The sequence below is a fragment of the Oncorhynchus masou genome, chromosome 22 (genome assembly GCF_036934945.1).
Source record: "Oncorhynchus masou masou isolate Uvic2021 chromosome 22, UVic_Omas_1.1, whole genome shotgun sequence".
NCBI lineage: Eukaryota > Metazoa > Chordata > Actinopteri > Salmoniformes > Salmonidae > Oncorhynchus > Oncorhynchus masou.
Genome location: NC_088233.1, coordinates 35158089 through 35173053, shown reverse-complemented (window position 1 = coordinate 35173053; position 14965 = coordinate 35158089). Strand labels below are relative to the sequence as shown.

General features: G+C 44.5%; 1 protein-coding gene across 4 annotated transcripts in view; it reads right to left on the bottom strand.

Annotated features, from left to right (window-relative positions):
* Positions 1-14965, bottom strand: part of LOC135509387 (rho family-interacting cell polarization regulator 1-like) — an 86213-nt gene that overhangs the window by 20598 nt on the left and 50650 nt on the right. For all 4 annotated transcript variants that reach the window (XM_064930012.1, XM_064930010.1, XM_064930011.1 and 1 more), the window contains 3 exons: positions 10271-10419; positions 10007-10136; positions 4-975 (listed from right to left, as the gene is read on the bottom strand). In XM_064930012.1, coding sequence (XP_064786084.1) covers positions 4-975; positions 10007-10136; positions 10271-10419 — 1251 coding nt within the window. The remainder of the gene's footprint in view (positions 1-3; positions 976-10006; positions 10137-10270; positions 10420-14965) is intronic.

The window sequence follows — 14965 nt, the reverse complement described above, 5'->3', positions numbered from 1 at the left end:
CACTGTTAATGTCTCCTCAAGTAGTTGTAACTCCTGCTCCAGGACCTGTAACTCAGGAAACTGTCCCCTGTAGTCATCCAGAGAGGAGATGACTGCACTCAGGGCTTCCTCAATTCCACTGTCCACAGCCTGCTGCTTCTCACTCTCTGTGGGCTTGGCCTCTACTACAGCCTCAGGCTTCTTGGCCTCCACCACCACTGCCCTGTAGGCACTGTATGATATGCCCTCTGTGCTTTGAGTCTGTGCTTGTGAGTCTGGTCTGGGATTCAGAGAGGAACCTTGCTGATACATTGCATCAGTCCTAGTGGGTGCAGCACTCTGGAGTTCTGGCTCTACGTCTGAAACATCCCCTGAAACAACCTTTAACCCTGTGTCTGACTCTATAGACACTGCAGAATACCTGCTCTCCGGCCTGCTCTCCTCCATGGTCACAGTAGCTGGGGCGGGTTGCTCAGGGGGGTCTCTGACCACCACAGTCTCTCCTGGGATAAGGGCCCACTCTGCCCTGGCAGGCATCACCATCTCAATATCGTTTATACAGATCCCACACTGCAGGGAGGTGACCTCAGAGGGCTCCACAAACTTGCTGGTTGACCGGTCTATCAGTACGCCATCAGCACTGTTCTCACTGATATGGCTGAGGGAGCGTGAGTAGCGGGCGTGGCCGTTAGGCACTGCCCGTTTCCCAGAAGCTTCATCTTTCCCCGCTGCCCCAATGTCTGACTCCTCCTTCTGCGTCTCCTCCTGCACATCCTCCTGTTTGGCTAAGCGGGTAGGGGTGGAGGTGGCAGTGTCTCGGAGGGCAAAGGAGATTTCAATGGAGGGTGTGGAGGCATTGACCTCTGGCTGGACCAGGTTCTTGTTGGCGTGACGCAGCCCCAGGGAGAGTTGAGGGCTGGATGAGTCATCTGATGACTCAGAGGAGTTAGACCATGCTGTGCCATTCTCCATATCATCCTGCCTCCTCAGCATGTTCTAGAGAGAGAGAGAGAGAGAGAGAGAGAAAGAGAAAGAGACAGCGACCGAGAGAGAGAAAGAGACAGCGACCGAGAGAGAGAAAGAGACACAGAGAGAAAGAAAGGAGGGGAGGAAGAACACAAGGATGATAAAGTCAAATGGAGACAGTACCATCACATTCTGAAGCTAACATACAGTATGATAATTGAGTCAGACAGAGAGAAAGAGAGCCAAGGGGCCCTGTGAGCCCATGCCAGCCAAGCCTCTATTATAAACCAGAGCAGAGCAGCCTGGCCTCTGGCCAAAAGAGCAAACAGACTCCCTGCTCACTTTAATTAACTTCTCATTTATCAGGCCTCTGCTTTGCTGAGCATCCAGGCTTACCTCTCTGGAACAATAACAAATACAGGCTTCATATGGAGAGTAGAAGGCTGCGTCGGTCATTGCAAAGACTACTAAAGACTATTTTAAGACCCAAAGAGGAGGGACACAACAGCTGACTATAAACACAGATTCTACAATGGCCAACATGAGAGGATCTACATGATAGCACAACACAATCTATAAAGATTTTGAGTTCTTCTACTGAGGTTCTACTACCACGCTCTACCATGCTCTACCACATATTTAACTAGAGATTAGAGGGGATATAGTGGGTTCTCTCTGTAGTGGCTAGCAGCACTTACGTCAGTCTGCATGTTAGCAGAGGCCAGGTGGACTGAGGAGACGTCACTGCAGGAGCAGCTCTGAGACAGTCTCTCAACCAGCGTGTCACGAAACACATCCAGAAGGGACCAGCGCTGTTTGGGGGGCATCATGCTGCTTGACAGGCTCCTCGGAGCAGTCTTCACATCACCAGGTAAATTAGGAGAGGACCGTGAGAAAAGGTCCACCTCTACTACAAATCACAGCTAGACTAAACACTCCACTGCAATGTGGCAGCTCTTTCTTCTCACTCAATAAAGTCACTGAATTAAGAGAAATAGGTGCTAGATGTATTTAGCTTGCCAATTGACAAAACAGACCAATACATCCTGTTAACATCCTGTTAGCGTTGTAACCCAGCAGACGTGTATTTATTTTAAAAACTACAACAACAAAAAATCCTCGGTTCGACTGCTGTTAACAGAAAACATGCTGCGTGACAGAACAGAACATGTCCTGGACAGGGATAATTCTGATTCATTCTAGAACCATTTTTCTATTATCGCCAGGGCTCTAAATTAAAAGAAAATGTAGGAGCACCAGAACTTTTAAGTTAGTAGCACCACAAAATGTAGAAGCACCAGAAAAAGAAATGTTTTAATTGAGATATCTCTTGAAGAACATATCACTTTTCCTCTATTTCTGTGACACAAAATGTCCCTAGACTTTTTCCACATTTTGTTGTGTTACAGCCTGAATTTAAAATTGATGAAATATCGATTATTGGTCACTGGTCTACACACAATATCCCATAATGTCCAAGTGGAATTATAATAAAGCATTACATGCATATCATTGTATTTGCGTAGTGGCAAGGCGCAGTAGAGTAGAGGCACTTATTGAAGTTGCACACATATGGAACATTTTTAGTAGCCTGGGGTCCGGGAAAATGTTGGCCTTTATAAACACATTTCAAACAATTCTACGTACGTTCACATGACCGGAGACTTAAGCAGAATCTTTCTTAATACCACACAAATTATCGAAGTGGCAGGCTACTTCGACACAGACAAATTGCTCTGAGATCAATAAAAACAATATGGTGTTGAATCCATCAATAGACTCGGCCTATAGGTGTGTAGAGACATATTGGAGGCTATATGAGGAGGAAACTATAGTCTTAAAAATGATTTCCAGTTTCACCCAATGATGCGCAGCCGATATGGCCGAAATGCTCTGTAAAACAATATTTGGAATTTCATCAAATATTTTGGCAGCCTACAGCATAGACTCTTCTCTTTTCAGCAGGCGCCATTTGCTTTCCAACCTGTGTTTTCCCTCGATTGTATTTGTTTTGCCTGGGTGCTGTTTTTTTCACTGACAGATTTACCGCTCATTCCTGACTAAGCTATTCCTTGTTCTTCAGCTACAATCCACAGCTATTGATCCTCTGTGGCTAAATGATAGGACTTCTCGTGGTGTAGTAGGCTATTCTGAATGATTTAATTTATTTCTGAACAGACAACAGTAATTCTATAACTTTGGCAAATGTAGAAATTCAACTTTTCACATACCTGTTTTTTTGTGGGGGCAGGGGAATTAACTAAGAGGCAAATCGAATGAACTTTGACCGCTTTTATTTGAGTTTTTACATAAAGTGACAATTATTTTGCATGCCAGGAGAGGTACCGGATCTGGCCAAATAAGTTCTGTAAAAAAGCAGTCCAAAAGCCGAAATTAAGCACGGGTGTATTTAGGGTTGCAAATCTTGGGAAATATTCAGAGGTGGAAACTTTCAGTGGGAATTAACAGAAATACAGTGGTGCAAGAAAGTATTTAGTCAGCCACCAATTGTGCAAGTTCTCCCACTTAAAAAGATGAGAGGCCTGTAATTTTGATCATAGGTACACCAGAAAAATCACATTGTAGGATTTTTAATGAATTTATTTGCAAATTATGGTGGAAAATAAGTATTTGGTCACCTACAAACAAGCAAGATTTCTGGCTCACAGACCTGTAACTTCTTCTTTAAGAGGCTCAGTCCTCCACTCGTTACCTGTATTAATGGCACCTGTTTGAACTTGTTATTAGTATAAAAGACTCCTGTCCACAACCTCAAACAGTCACACTCCAAACTCCACTATGGCCAAGACCAAAGAGCTGTCAAAGGACACCAGAAACAAAATTGTAGACCTGCACCAAGCTGGGAAGACTGAATCTGCAATAGGTAAGCAGCTTGTTTTGAAGAAATCAACTGTGGGAGAAATTATTAGGAAATGGAAGACATACAAGACCACTGATAATCTCCCTCGATCTGGGGCTCCACGCAAGATCTCACCCCGTGGGGTCAAAATGATCACAAGAACGGTGAGCAAAAATCCCAAAACCACACTGGGGGACCTACTGAATGACCTGCAGAGAGCTGGGACCAAAGTAACAAAGCCTACCATCAGTAACACACTCCGCCGCCAGGGACTCAAATCCTGCAGTGCCAGATGTGCCCCCCTGCTTAAGCCAGTACATGTCCAGGCCCATCTGAAGTTTGCTAGAGAGCATTTGGATGATCCAGAAGAAGATTGGGAGAATGTCATATGGTCAGATGAAACCAAAATAGAATTTATGGTAAAAAACTCAACTCGTCGTGTTTGGAGGACAAAGAATGCTGAGTTGCATCCAAAGAACACCATACCTACTGTGAAGCATGGGGGTGGAAACATCATGCTTTGGGGCTGTTTTTCTGCAAAGGGACCAGGACGACTGATCCGTGTAAAGGAAAGAATGAATGGGGCCATGTATCGTGAGATTGAGAGAAAACCTCCTTCCATCAGCAAGGGCATTGAAGATGAAACATGGCTGGGTCTTTCAGCATGACAATGATCCCAAACACACCGCCCGGGCAACTAAGGAGTGGCTCCGTAAGAAGCATCTCAAGGTCCTGGAGTGGCCTAGCCAGTCTCCAGATCTCAACCCCATAGAAAATCTTTGGAGGGAGTTGAATCTGCATGGATCTGCATGGAGGAATGGGCCAAAATACCAGCAACCAGCAACCTTGTGTGAAAACCTTGAAGACTTACAGAAAACATTTGATCTCTGTTATATACCCTTTGTTGACAATGACAAAGTATTGAGATAAACTTTTGTTGACTTATTTGTCACAATAATTTGCAAATAAATTAAAAATCCTACAGTGTGATTTTTTTTATTTTTTTTCCCACATTTTTTCTGTCATGGTTGAAGTGTACCTATGATGAAAATTACAGGCCTCATCTTTTTAAGTGGGATAACTTGCACAATTGGTGGCTGACTAAATACTTTTTTGCCCCACTGTATATGCAAACTAATATTAATACCATTTAAATGTGTATGTTTTTTTGCATTGGATATATTTACCATACAGTATCATACGGAGACAGAAACCTTTTACCTTATCATAAGTAGACATGATTAAATCCTTCCAATAGAAATAAAAAAACAATTTTGTTACAAATTGAACCTTAATTGAGCTGCCTCTTCACATGGGATGATTTCACTGAATAACAAAAGATAAGGAATATTGAATGATCCCCAATGATCCATAGCATCTCCCAAAAACGGTTTCAACATAGGTCTGTAAAATGATAGTCTATAAACTAAAGCTTTGGTTGTCTTTCTCTCAGGCTTCCATGTCTTCTCCCTGGACATCCTCAATGTCCACCTCTTGAACATCAGACTCTGAGGCCTCATTACATTTACATTTACATTTAAGTCATTTAGCAGACGCTCTTATCCAGAGCGACTTACAAATTGGTGAATTCACCTTCTGACATCCAGTGGAACAGCCACTTTACAATAGTGCATCTAAGTCATTAAGGGGGGGGGTGAGAAGGATTACTTATCCTATCCTAGGTATTCCTTGAAGAGGTGGGGTTTCAGGTGTCTCCGGAAGGTGGTGATTGACTCCGCTGTCCTGGCGTCGTGAGGGAGTTTGTTCCACCATTGGGGGGCCAGAGCAGCGAACAGTTTTGACTGGGCTGAGCGGGAACTGTACTTCCTCAATGGCAGGGAGGCGAGCAGGCCAGAGGAGGATGAACGCAGTGCCCTTGCTTGGGTGTAGGGCCTGATCAGAGCCTGGAGGTACTGCGGTGCCGTTCCCCTCACAGCTCCGTAGGCAAGCACCATGGTCTTGTAGCGGATGCGAGCTTCAACTGGAAGCCAGTGGAGAGAGCGGAGGAGCGGGGTGACGTGAGAGAACTTGGGAAGGTTGAACACCAGACGGGCTGCGGCGTTCTGGATGAGTTGTAGGGGTTTAATGGCACAGGCAGGGAGCCCAGCCAACAGCGAGTTGCAGTAATCCAGACGGGAGATGACAAGTGCCTGGATTAGGACCTGCGCCGCTTCCTGGGTGAGGCAGGGTCGTACTCTGGGATGTTGTAGAGCATGAACCTACAGGAACGGGCCACCGCCATGATGTTGGTTGAGAACGACAGGGTGTTGTCCAGGATCACGCCAAGGTTCTTAGCGCTCTGGGAGGAGGACACAGTGGAGTTGTCAACCGTGATGGCGAGATCATGGAACGGGCAGTCCTTCCCGGGAGGAAGAGCAGCTCCGTCTTGCCGAGGTTCAGCTTGAGGTGGTGATCCGTCATCCACACTGATATGTCTGCCAGACATGCAGAGATGCGATTCGCCACCTGGTCATCAGAAGGGGGAAAGGAGAAGATTAATTGTGTGTCGTCTGCATAGCAATGATAGGAGAGACCATGTGAGGTTATGACAGAGCCAAGTGACTTGGTGTATAGCGAGAATAGGAGAGGGCCTAGAACAGAGCCCTGGGGGACACCAGTGGTGAGAGCGCGTGGCGAGGAGACAGATTCTCGCCACGCCACCTGGTAGGAGCGACCTGTCAGGTAGGACGCAATCCAAGCGTGGGCCGCGCCGGAGATGCCCAACTCGGAGAGGGTGGAGAGGAGGATCTGATGGTTCACAGTATCGAAGGCAGCCGATAGGTCTAGAAGGATGAGAGCAGAGGAGAGAGAGTTAGCTTTAGCAGTGCGGAGCGCCTCCGTGATGCAGAGAAGAGCAGTCTCAGTTGAATGACTAGTCTTGAAACCTGACTGATTTGGATCAAGAAGGTCATTCTGAGAGAGATAGAGGGAGAGCTGGCCAAGGACGGCACGTTCAAGAGTTTTGGAGAGAAAAGAAAGAAGGGATACTGGTCTGTAGTTGTTGACATCGGAGGGATCGAGTGTAGGTTTCTTCAGAAGGGGTGCAACTCTGGCTCTCTTGAAGACGGAAGGGACGTAGCCAGCGGTCAGGGATGAGTTGATGAGCGAGGTGAGGTAAGGGAGAAGGTCCCCGGAAATGGTCTGGAGGAGAGAGGAGGGGATAGGGTCGAGCGGGCAGGTTGTTGGGCGGCCGGCCGTCACAAGAAGCGAGATTTCATCTGGAGAGAGAGGGGAGAAAGAGGTCAGAGCACAGGGTAGGGCAGTGTGAGCAGAACCAGCGGTGTCGTTTGACTTAGCAAACGAGGATCGGATGTCGTCGACCTTCTTTTCAAAATGGTTGACGAAGTCATCTGCAGAGAGGGAGGAGGGGGGAGGGGGAGGAGGATTCAGAAGGGAGGAGAAGGTGGCAAAGAGCTTCCTAGGGTTAGAGGCAGATGCTTGGAATTTAGAGTGGTAGAAAGTGGCTTTAGCAGCAGAGACAGAGGAGGAAAATGTAGAGAGGAGGGAGTGAAAGGATGCCAGGTCCGCAGGGAGGCGGGTTTTCCTCCATTTCCGCTCGGCTGCCCGGAGCTCTGTTCTGTGAGCTCGCAATGAGTCATCGAGCCACGGAGCGGGAGGGGAGGACCGAGCCGGCCTGGAGGATAGGGGACATAGAGAGTCAAAGGATGCAGAAAGGGAAGAGAGGAGGGTTGAGGAGGCAGAGTCAGGAGGAAGGTTGGAGAAGGTATGAGCAGAGGGAAGAGATGAAAGGATGGAAGAGGAAAGAGTAGCGGGGGAGAGAGAGCGAAGGTTGGGACGGCGCGATACCATCCGAGTAGGGGCAGTGTGGGAAGTGTTGGATGAGAGCGAGAGGGAAAAGGATACAAGGTAGTGGTCGGAGACTTGGAGGGGAGTTGCAGTGAGGTTAGTGGAAGAACAGCATCTAGTAAAGATGAGGTCGAGCGTATTGCCTGCCTTGTGAGTAGGGGGGAAGGTGAGAGGGTGAGGTCAAAAGAGGAGAGGAGTGGAAAGAAGGAGGCAGAGAGGAATGAGTCAAAGGTAGACGTGGGGAGGTTAAAGTCGCCCAGGACTGTGAGAGGTGAGCCGTCCTCAGGAAAGGAGCTTATCAAGGCATCAAGCTCATTGATGAACTCTCCGAGGGAACCTGGAGGGCGATAAATGATAAGAATGTTAAGCTTGAAAGGGCTGGTAACTGTGACAGCATGGAATTCAAAGGAGGCGATAGATAGATGGGTAAGGGGAGAGAGAGAGAATGACCACTTGGGAGAGATGAGGATCCCGGTGCCACCACCCCGCTGACCAGAAGCTCTCGGGGTGTGCGAGAACACGTGGGTGGACGAAGAGAGAGCAGTAGGAGTAGCAGTGTTATCTGTGGTGATCCATGTTTCCGTCAGTGCCAGGAAGTCGAGGGACTGGAGGGAGGCATAGGCTGAGATGAACTCTGCCTTGTTGGCCGCAGATCGGCAGTTCCAGAGGCTACCGGAGACCAGGAACTCCACGTGGGTCGTGCGCGCTGGGACCACCAGATTAGGGTGGCCGCGGCCACGCGGTGTGGAGCGTTTGTATGGTCTGTGCAGAGAGGAGAGAACAGGGATAGATAGACACATAGTTAACAGGGTACAGAAGAGGCTACGCTAATGCAAAGGAGATTGGAATGACAAGTGGACTACACGTCTCGAATGTTCAGAAAGTTAAGCTTACGTAGCAAGAATCTTATTGACTAAAATGATTGAAATGAAACAGTACTGCTGGAGTAGGCTAGCTGGTAGTGGCTGCGATGTTGACACTACGCTAATCAAGTCGTTCCGTCGAGTGTAATAGTTTCTACAGTGCTGCTATTCGGGGGCTAGCTGGCTAGCTAGCAAGGTTGATTGCGTTCCGTTACTTAAAAGAACGACAATAGCTGGCTGGCTAACCTAGAAAATCGCTCTAGGCTACACAATTGTCTTAGATACAAAGACGGCTATGTATCTAGCTAGCTACGATCAAACAAAACAAACCGTTGTACTGTAATAGTTACTACGGTGCTGCTATTCAAACAGTAGAAGAACGACAATAGCTGGCCAGCTAACCTAGAAAGCTAACCTAGAAAATCGCTCTAGACTACACAATTGTCTTAGATACAAAGACGGCTATGTAGCTGGCTAGCTACGATCAAACAAATCAAACCGTTGTACTGTAATGAAGTGAAATGAAAATGTGATACTACCTGTGGAACGACGCGGAATGTTGACCGGGTAGTTGGAGTTCAATTCGGTAGAGGTTGGCTAGCTGTTGGCTAGCTAGCTAGCAGCATTTCCTACGTTAAGGACGACAAATAGCTGGCTAGCTAACCTCGGTAAATTAAGATAATCGCTCTAAGTCTACACACTCTAAACTGCACAATTATCTTGGATACGAAGACAACTATGTAGCTAGCTGACACTACGCTAATCGAGTCGTTCAGTTGAGTGTAATAGTTACTACAGTGCTAGTGGACAGTGGATGTTAGCTAGCTCATCTTCACTGTCACTTTCCAACCTTGAGGATGGCTTGTTGTCAGGCTTAAAAAACCTCAAATCTGCCCGGATGGCCACCAATTCTTCAACATTTGTATTGGTCAGCCTGTTGCGTGCTTTGGTGTTTGTGTCCCCAAACAAGGACCAGTTGCTCTCTGAGGCGGCTGATGTTGGTGGGATTTGGAGGATGATGGAGGCAACAGGGGAAAGAGCCTCAGATCCACAAAATCCCTTCCACCAGGTGGCTGATGAGATATGTTGGCACGACTACCACATTGCATCTCCATCGCAAAGCACTTGCTCGGAAGTATACTTTGCCAGACTGCTAAGAACCTTGCCTCATGCTTTGCAAGCATTCCCGGAAGTCTCAGAATGTTGCGCATCCGGCTTTAGAAACAGCATGGAGTTACTGTATTATGCCTGCTATAGTGACAGGGGGCAGGGCTTGGTGTGTGTGTGTGTGTGTGTGTGTGTGGCCCGGGAACTGGAAGCAAGCAGCAGTGGGAGGCAGTCTGTCTTGTTGGAGCAGTGTAGAGACATTTTTTTGGATTTTCTTTTAGTCACACTGGTGCTCACAAAATAAAACTCCAGGTCACACAACAAAATACTTGAGCCCAGAGTACAGTTCATTATTCTGTGGATTATGGAACATATTATGAAAAGAACACTGGTTATAGGACAGTTCGAGGTTTAGGGTACTCACATAGAAGGCCTGTTCCCGTAGGGAGGGGGTATCAGGAGGACTCTGGCTGTAGGTGGAGAAGCGTTTGTTCACCGTGGGGGGTTTGTTGACCGTGCTGGCGGTCGAGGCTTGGTCATCCTTGTCGAAGGGGCTGTCCATGAAAAAAAGGGCACAGAAACGTATTACTAGACCCACACACAAATGTATGCACACACGCAGTCCCTCTTTCTATACAACCTTAATATCCTTATCACTTCCATGCAGAAGCCACATTGGGCCACTCACTTCCAGGTGACCTCCAAGCTCAGTTTGATGGTCCCCAGGTCATTGATGTCCACTGCCACCGTCTGGGGTAGAGCAGCAAACAGGTCCTTGGTCTCACACGACACGTTTCCCACCACCACGTGATTGGCCAGGCTCTTCAGCTCTGTCACCTAGGGAACCAGAGTAAGACCAATCAAAAATCAGTGATTCAGTTATGATCTAAATCTCTCCAAACACCACACCAATAGCTGATTTTGATAAGCATTAACCAGGTTTCCGTTCCAACTTTTTTATGCGAGTAAAGCACAAGTTAGATAGAAAATGTCACGACAGCCCTGATTGAACAACAAATTTGTCAGTAAACTTCCCAAATGTTAACAAAACACGCTAGACAAGGTTATATATTGTGTCTGTAAAATGAATTATGTGAGAAATATTGGTGAAAATATTTATGTGCAAAGATCGATATAACCATCATATTAAAGTAAACTTGGGAGCCACGGGATGATGTTGTGTGGTCTTCCCAATAGGACCCGGGAAAGCATGCAGTTTATTAGGCTACAAAAGAAATAAGTTATGAACTTCAGAGTTTGGTGAAAGTGCACAGTGATGAGCTTGATGCTGCTTTCCAATAAATATCAACGGTCTTATTCTGGTGACATGATGATCAATACTTGGCTGCCGTTTGACAAATAAAAACAAACAATCTCACTCTTTTGTCCATAATAGTTTTCTCATCATGTAGCCTACCCAGACTGTATTTGTGCGCTGTTGGCTAGAGCATACATGCAAAGACCAGAGTGGGCACATTCGCTACATAGACAACAACAAAAAAATGTTTTTAAATTATCAGTAGAGTTGAAAATGCGATGGAAACCCATTTACTTTAATTGTTTTATTCAGTAGATTGTTCTATGTGCACGAGGTCCTCACGCACAGCTTTTTATCTGCAACAAGTCAAATTGATAGAAAGACATCTCTGTTGGGAAAATCCAGATTTTAGAATATTCATATGCAAATCTGTAACCAATTGGATGGAAACCTAGCTATTGGCTATCAAAATTATACTGTTATACAAAATCACTGATATTTCACATTATTATCCATTGTAAATGATTTCTCTCTCTCAAGGTTATTATATTAGTATGGGATGAAACCTATTGTTATTGTCTGAATTCTTATTATTAAAATGTTCCTTGACTTTGTCAAATAACTCAAACATAGATTTATTAGGAAAAAAAGTTACCACAGAAACGAGAGACCATGGGTAACTTGGTAAAAAGACTGGTGCCGATTGGCATATAGGTGACACTGTTTTAATCAGTCTCACTTAAACCCTCATTTCCACTTCTCCATTTCACCCAGGGATTTGAAACTTTGTATGTAGGTCTTTCATTATGCTGAACAAATTTGACTCAAGGACCCATAAGGTCCATCAGGATAGATTTTCCTCCATCTTGGAAACTTTGCATGAACCCAATAATGAAGTCCAAATAACACCAAATGAGTTATTAGTTAGGAGGCCCATGGCACATCTCTTAACTTAGTTCGCGAAAAGCCAAGAGATGGCTGAGGATTTTATGTGTCCATTTAAATCCTTCATAAATCCACTTCACAATGGCCTAAACTTTTTGGGTCATCAAAGACATAACCATGATGAACCATGACAAGTTTGGCATTGACATCTTAAACAATAAGGAAAATATTAACAATTCACTGACTATATAACGCCAATGCGTAAAATAATAATAAATTATTCTTCTCAGAATAAAAGTCCGATTCACTCCAAATTTGGTCTGTCACATGCGCCGAATACAAGAGCTGAAGACCTTACCGTGAAATGCTTTTTTTACAAGCCCTTAACCAACAATGCAGTTCAAGAAATTATTTACTAAATAAACTACAGGAAAAAATATAATAAAAAAGTAACAATAACAAGGCTATAAACAGGGGGTACGGGGTCAATGTGCAGGGGAACAGGTTAGTCAAGGTTATTTGCACATGTAAGTAGGGGTAAAGTGACTATGCATAGACAATAAACAGTGAGTAGCAGCAGAGTAAAAAAAAATATTGATAAAAAATCCCCAAAATAGTTTCAGAAAATAGCACTGCTGCATTCAAAGATGGCCACACTATACCAGTAGATGCATATTAGCACATATGCTAATATGCAAAATTTTTATTCTAATGAACCATAGGACCAAATGACACCACATTTGGAATGTAGGCATGGTACATGTCTCAACTTAGCTTGAGAAAAGGGATTGGTTTAAAGATGGCTGAGTTATTGACAAATCTAAAATCAGATTTTCCATCTTAATTTAAATCACTGTAAATCCACTCCACAGTGGCCTCAACTTGAAACTTGTCATCGTTATCATGGACATCCCTAAAATGAACCAAACGGAATTTTAAAAAAAACAACAACTATTAATTAATTATTTGCATACTGTGGGGAGAACAAGTATTTGATAACCTGCAAAATCGGCAGTGTTTCCCACTTACAAAGCATGTAGAGGTCTGTAATTTTTATCATGGGTACACTTCACATGTGAGAGATGGAATCTAAAACAAAAATCCAGAAAATCACATTGTATGATTTTTAAGTAATTAATTTGCATTTTATTGCATGACATAAGTATTATTGTAAGAATATTCAAGTTTTCATTTTAGTTTATTATAATAACCTTGGTCTCTTCTCCATCTTTCCTCTCTCTGACTTCTTTTCAACTAACACCAGCGTATACACACCTGTGTTATACTAGGGAAATTGTGTTTCCATAGCTTGGGCTATGTACAGTTGAAGTCTACATACACCTTAGCCAAATACATTTAAACTTTGTATTTTACAATTCCTGACATTTAATCCTTGTAAAAATTCCCTGTCTTTGGTGATCCTCACTGACCTCTTTATTTTAAGAATGTGAAATGTTAGAATAATAGTAGAGAGAATGATTTATTTCAGCTTTTATTTATTTCATCACATTCCCAGTGAGTCAGAAGTTTACATACTAATTGAGTGTATTTGGTAGCATTGCCTTCAAATGGTTTAAGTTGGGTCAAAAGTTTCAGGTTGCCTTCCATAAGCTTCCCACAATAAGTTGGCTATTTTGGTTACGCTTTTTCAGTTCTGCCCACACATTTTCTATGGGATTGAGGTCAGGGCTTTGTGATGGACACTCCAATAACTTGACCTTGCTGTCCTTAAGCCATTTTTTCCACAACTTTGGAAGTATGCTTGGGGTCATTGTCCATTTGGAAGACCCATTTGCGACCAAGCTTAAACTTCCTGACTAATGTCTTGAGATGTTGCTTCAATATATCCACATAATTTTCCACCCTCATGATGCCATCTATTTTGTGAAGTGCACCAGTCCCTCCTGCAGCAAAGCACCCCCACAACATGATGCTGCCACCCCTGTGCTTCACGGTTGGGATGGTGTTCTTCGGCTTGCAAGCCTCCCCCTTTTTCCTCCAAACATAATGATGGTCATTATGGCCAAACAGTTCAATTTTTGTTGCATCAGACCAGAAGACATTTCTCCAAAAAGTACAATATTTGTCCCCATGTGCAGTTGCAAACCGTAGTGTGACTTTTTTTTTTAATGGGGGTTTTGTAGCAGTGGCTTCTTCCTTGCTGAGCGGCCTTTCAGGTTATGTCGATATCAGACTTGTTTTACTGTGGATATAGATACTTTTGTACCGGTTTCCTCCAGGATCTTCACAAGATCCTTTGCTGTTGTTCTGGGATTGATTTGCACTTTTCGCACCAAAGTACGTTCATCTCTAGGAGACAGAACTCGTCTCCTTCCTGAGCGGTATGGCGGCTGCGTGGTCCCATGGTGTTCATACTTGCATACTATTGTTCATACAGATGAACGTGGTACCTTCAGGCATTTGGAAATTGCTCCCAAGGATGAACCAGACTTGTGGAGGTCTACAATTTTTTTTCTCCAGAGATATTGGCCAATTTCTTTTTGTACACCTCCAATTGACATCAATTAGCCTATCAGAAGCTTCTAAAGCCATGACATATTCTGGAATTTTCCAATCTGTTTAAAGGCACAGTCAACTTAGCGTATGTAAACTTCTGACCCACTGGAATTGTGATGCAGTGAATTATAAGTGAAATAATTTGTCAACAATAGTTGGAAAAATTACTTGTGTCATGCACAAAGTAGATGTCCTAACCGACTTGCCAAAACTATAGTTTGTTAACAAGAAATTTGTAGAGTGGTTGAAAAACAAGTTTTAATGTCTCCAACCTAAGTGTATGTTAACTTTGGACAACTGTAAATGCCAGCTGAAAAGTACCAGTGGCCTGGCTTTGGCCCCAAGTGAGAGCTGGTCCTTTGGAGCCATGGCCCAGTGAGACATGGGTGCCAGACCGCATAGATGGAAACAGAAATATTTACCCCACTGTTTTGGGTAAAACACTGGGGTAAATCCTGTATGGAAATTCAGACAGATCCATGTCTCCTGACCCCCTCAGTTTAACTTTCCTATCCTGTGACATTGGGCAAAGTAATGGAATCATTCAGGGAGAAAAACAAGTCGATATACAGCTGCTCTCCTTTCACTGAGCTGTTATGTCCATTACCTCAGTGTCTTTGCTTCAGACGCAGATGTGACTCTGAACGTGATTGACAGTCTGTGGGTGTGTGTGCCTTCATGTGCCTATATGCACACGTGCGTGCATGTTCTAGGCAAGAATTT